Source organism: Triticum urartu, chromosome 2A (genome assembly GCF_056163025.1).
Source record: "Triticum urartu cultivar PI428250 chromosome 2A, HENAU_Tu73, whole genome shotgun sequence".
Lineage (NCBI taxonomy): Eukaryota > Viridiplantae > Streptophyta > Magnoliopsida > Poales > Poaceae > Triticum > Triticum urartu.
The window spans coordinates 604,028,123-604,033,598 of NC_141874.1; the positions used below are offsets into that span (position 1 = coordinate 604,028,123).

The 5,476-nt window shown below is 47.9% G+C and overlaps 1 protein-coding gene across 1 annotated transcript; it reads left to right on the forward strand.

Moving 5' to 3' along the window:
* The first annotated feature begins 208 nt into the window (after positions 1 to 208).
* Positions 209 to 2,637, forward strand: LOC125533757 (gibberellin 2-beta-dioxygenase 6). Its single transcript, XM_048697116.2, has 3 exons — positions 209 to 889; positions 1,638 to 1,971; positions 2,136 to 2,637. Exons 1-3 carry the CDS (start codon positions 402 to 404, stop codon positions 2,403 to 2,405), a joined length of 1,092 nt encoding a protein of 363 aa, XP_048553073.1. The 5' UTR covers positions 209 to 401; the 3' UTR covers positions 2,406 to 2,637.
* Positions 2,638 to 5,476: the final 2,839 nt, after the last annotated feature.

Here is a 5,476-nt window from a genome sequence, read left to right on the forward strand (position 1 = left end):
CTCGGTCTTAATCGCGCGACGCCTCAGAGGATCGCTCGAAACGGCTAGGGTATTCCCGGATCCACCGTCCCTAAGTAAAGGCGGCCGGGCGAGCGCCCCATGCAAGAAAGAACGTGCGATCGAGCACATGTCCAGCTCTCCGCCCACCGGGCAACCACTAGCTAGCGCCGCGCGCCCGGCCCTCCTCTCTCTCTATATAGGCCTCTCGCTCCCGAGATCTTTCGTAGCAGCGCGATTCGCCATAGCCACTGCCCAGCGAGCGGCCCAGTGGTAGCGTAGCTAAGCTAAGCAAGTGAGTGTGCACTGCGTGTGACACGACGACCGGTTGGTCCATCACTAGCGCGCTAGCTAGACGCACGCTCGCACGTGTCTAAGCTACCCATCTCCTCCGTCGACCGACCATGCCGGCCTTCGCCGAGCCAGCCATTGATCCGCCTCTGGCGGACAGCTACCGCGCGCTGCTGCGCACCGACCAGCTCCGCCGCGGCGGCATTGCGCCCGCGCTGTCGCCGGCGGTGCCGGAGAGCGTGGCCGTGCTGGAGCGCGACCTGCCGATGATCGACTTGAAGCGCCTGACGAGCGGCGACGCGGGGGAGAGGAAGGCGTGCGCGGACGCCATGGCGCGCGCGGCGTCGGAGTGGGGCTTCTTCCAGGTGATCAACCACGGCGTGGGGCGGAAGCTCCTGGAGGAGATGCGGCGCGAGCAGGCGCGGCTGTTCCGCCTGCCGTTCGACACCAAGGAGAAGGCCGGGCTCCTCAACGGCTCGTACCGGTGGGGCAACCCGACGGCTACGTCGCTCCGGCACCTCTCGTGGTCGGAGGCCTTCCACGTTCCGCTCGCCAGCATCTCCCGGGAGGACTGCGACTACGGAAAGCTCAGCTCCTTGAGGTACGTGCTTACGTACGCCCGCCCATATGCATGCCTGTTCTTGTTACCCTGCTTACTCTGTCAGACAATTAGCGAACGTGCTTGACTATAATTAGTTACATTAATCAGTTCTGTCGATAGAGATTTTCTTTTCATTTGAGAGTCCAAGGACGAAAGAACACTTTTGATAGTTATTACGCGCGCGATCGTTAGTAGTATATTCGTTTGCTGCCGGCACATATATGTGTAGTAGTATTCTAGTAGTAGAAGGGAAGAAGATGGAGGCACGCGGCAAACTTTCCTGTCAACTACGTACATTAATTCGGCTTTGTTTGGGTCGATGAATGACGATATCATGTGTGCGGCTGCATATGTGCCCACGAAACATGGGCGTTTTTAGTACACTAACCGAATTTAACGCCTTCGTGTCCATCGAACCAGCCTACCAACCCCATCCCCCAGGACCATGATACATACGCCGAATATTAATTTGTGTGCTGCGGGGTTCCCTTCCGTGTACAGTGTCCGGATAGAGAAATATCTCAGGCTAGCAGTATACGTGTATGAACCAACAATACACACGACCATGACTCGAAATGGTACATGCATGAGCACTTGTTTCAATACTAGTACATGACCATGAATCTAATCTGGTTACATACGTGTGTTTACCACGGTCACTTAGTCACACTAGGCGAGAATTTTACCACGAGTCGTGTGCAGTAGTTTTATTGATGACTGACGAGCAAAAGTTTTGTCGCGCGAGCAGGGCCGTGATGCAGGAGGTGGCGGACGCGATGTCGCGCGTGGCGGACACGGTGGCGGCGGCGCTGGCGGAGGACCTCGGGCACGATGCGTGGGGCGGTGAGCCGGCGTTCCCGGCGGGGTGCGACGGGACGACGTGCTTCCTGCGGCTCAACAGGTACCCGGCATGCCCGTTCGCGCCGGACACGTTCGGGCTGGTGCCGCACACGGACAGCGACTTCCTCACCATCCTCTGCCAGGACCAGGTCGGGGGCCTGCAGCTCATGAAGGACTCCCGCTGGGTCGCCGTGAAACCCCGCCCCGACGCGCTCATCGTCAACATCGGCGATCTGTTTCAGGTAACAGTCCCCTCCTCGGCGTTTTACCCCATATACGTACTACGTGCCGGAGTTTTGACCAAGCAGAGAGGTGTACCCGACCGTCGCATCAGATGGTACTATTTTGTGTGTGTGGACGCATTTTTCGCCTTCTTATTCCAGTTCTCTGCATTTGGATGCTTCAGGCGTGGAGCAACAACAGGTACAAGAGCGTGGAGCACAAAGTGGTGGCCAACGCCAAGGCGGAGCGCCTCTCCGTCGCCTACTTCCTGTGCCCGTCGTACGACTCGCCGGTCGGCACATGCGGCGAGCCGTCGCCGTACAGGCCGTTTACCTTCGGGGAGTACCGGAGGAAGGTGCAGGACGATGTCAAGAGAACCGGCAAAAAAATTGGGCTCCCCAACTTTCTCAAACAGTCTCTCGTTGACTCCATGAATCACAGCCTCTGTACTTAACACGTACAGTAGTACTGTTGAAATACTCAAATCTCACCGTAGAAGCGTCGTGCGCCCGCAGTATGGAATCGGAGATAATCCCCCCCCCCCCCCCCCCCCCCCCTTTTTTTTTTGTAATTCTTTCTGTTTCTATTCTAGTTTTCTTTCGGCCCTATTGGGCCTAGGTGATAGGTACTATACCACGCGATAATGATGGAGGAATCAATGGAATATATAACATGATGCTATGGTGATACGTCTGCCCATCTGGCTCCCGTTTGTTTGTCCCTCGTTCCTTCTTTTCGTCTTGTTGTGCGTACTACGAGGAACAAACGTGGACGGACGAGCACCTAAGCTTCAACGTTGTTCCAATCGAGATGTTTTCACTAGACAAGCATATTTTTGGATATACATTAGATAAACATATGAGTATTGTAAAACAGTTAGACTTAAAATGTCATATTTTCATTTGTTTGAACTGGAGCTTGGCGCATGGTCATGGGCAACGGAAGTTTTGTTTTTCCTACAAATTTCAAAGGCATAAAGATTTGCCTCATCCATTCATTGACATGAAGTTAGAGAGGGTTTTGCATAGTGTAAATTATTACATCAAGGCATTACTCTCCTGATATAATTAGTCTCAAATCATGGCCATTCTGTTAGGAATATTTTTACCGGACATGCTGATCCACTACTCGTTGATGGAATGTTTTGCATTTCAATACAAAGTATCCAGACTCGCGACGCGGAGCCACTCCTTTGGCCATTCCCCATACACTGGGTGAAGCGGCATTTTTAGACGAAATGGATCGCGGATTCTTATTTTTTTTTTGTAAAAAATCCAGAAGCCACAATTCAGCCAATTTTTTTGGTTCAATGCTATTTTGAATGGCCAACCAAAGGGAGTAAAATAACCTTCAATGGTCCACATGTCTTCCAAACAATTCTTTTCGTAGTGGTGCGCATGTCTCCCAAATTTATTGCCTTGTAATCGGAGGTTGTGCATTGCTAGCCGTGTGTTTTATGCTCGGTGTCATTGTCAAGATAAATATCATGGAGGCTTGTCCAAAGAGACAAACTTGTGGGCATTCAAAATTGGGTAGAAATTTTGATATTGAATATCCAAGCATTGGCCTTCCGGGCTCCCTTAACTTTTTTTTTTCAAATATGTAGGAGAGCTGCATGTGAATATATTAGAAGGAGATAAAAAAGGGGATGCCATTTTTTTCTAGAACATGTAGGAGAGCTACATTTGAATATATTAGAAAGGGGGGGGGGGGTCCGTGAACATTTTCACCGGCGTGGTACTCCCTCCATTCCACAATGTAATGCTTCCTCTATCCACGTGCTTCAACTTTGACCGTAAATTTAACTACCAAGACCGATTGCGGCGGGAGCAAAAATTATATCAGTGAATTCGTATTTGAAAGAAGTTTTCAATTATATAATTTTTTCTCCCGCCACAGTTGGTCTCGTTGGTTAAATTTATGGTCAAAGTTGGACCTCGGGAAGCGCGGGCGCACTATATTTTGGAATGGAGGGAGTATAAACCTCCTCCTCGAAAGTACCTTTGCTGGTTTAATTTATCAAAATATCTCATGTCAGGTCCTAATTATTATTTTTGGAGAAAATTTCTTTGCGGGTTCTTTGATTTTTAGGACTTAATACTATATTTTTTCCTGAAAATGTCCTTTTTAGACGATGATATGACTTAATACATGTTAGTTAAGAATGTTTATGTCAAGTCCATTACTCTCCTCGCATAATTTGTGTCAATGTTTTGCGCCCATAATAGTTCAAAGGGTTGCCTCTATCTTCATGGAATCAAGAAGGATAGCGTGCAGCTCGAACTCGCGGCAGAAAACTCTTGTTTTTTTTTTTCATTCTAAATTGGCCAGCTTTTGAGTAGGGAGAGAAGTCATCACCCTTCTATTAGAAATATTTTTATCGGACATGTTGATCCACCAATTCTCGATGGAACGTTGTGCATTCCAATAGGAGGTGTCCAGGATCGTGAGGCGGAGCCAGACCTTTTCCAGTCCCCATAGACTCAAGGTGAACCGCCATTTGTACAAGAGGCGAACTGCAGATTCTTGCTCTTTTTTTTGTAAAAATGCCATAACCATCCTTTATGTGGTCCAAATCCTTTTTGAATAGCCAACCGAGAAGAAGAAAAAATGACCTGCGATAGTGGACATGTCTTCCAAACCATTCTTTTCATAGTGGTGCGCATAGCTCTCAAGAATTTTAACTTGTAATCGAAGGCCATCGAGTCCTGACCACTAGTCGTGTGTTCTGAAATAATGTCACCCTCGGTGTCATCTTCCAGATATATATCGTGGAGGCTTGTCCAAGGAGACGACCTCAGAAATGTGGCCATTGATGATTGGGTAGAAAAGTTATGGATATTCAAGCACTGTCCTTCAGGGCTCCCTTAACATTTTTTTTCTGAAACATGCAGGAGAGCTGCATTTGAATATGTTAGAATGAGATAAAAAGGGGGATGGCCATACATTTTTTAAATAACATGCAAGAGGTTATAAAGGGAATGCCCATATATTAGAAGGTGGTAAAAAGGGGGTTCCCCTAACATTGTCACCGGCGTGCTAGGAAACCTCCACCTTGAAAGCAACTTAGATGATTTAATGTTATGAAAACATCTAATTAGGTCCTAATTATTATTATTAATGTATAATTTTGACGTCCTTAGAAAATTTACTTTGTGAATTCTTTGATTTTCTAGACTTAATCTCATATTTCTCCTGAGATATTCATTTTTGACAACAATATGACTTTATACATGCTAGTTAAGGATGTTTACATCTAGGCCATTACTCTTGTGACAGGATTTGTCCCAAATGTTCTGCACCAAAAATAGTTCAAAGGGTTGCCTCTATCTTGATGGTGTGAAGGAGGATGCTCTGCAGCGCAAACTTCAGGCGGATTTTTGTGTGTGTTTCTCCCATTTTCAATTGTCCAACTTTTCAGTGGGGAGAGAACTCATGGCCATTCCATAAGGAATATTTTTATCGGACATATTGATCCACCACTCCTTGATGGAATGTTCCGGATTCCAATATGAAGTGACCATG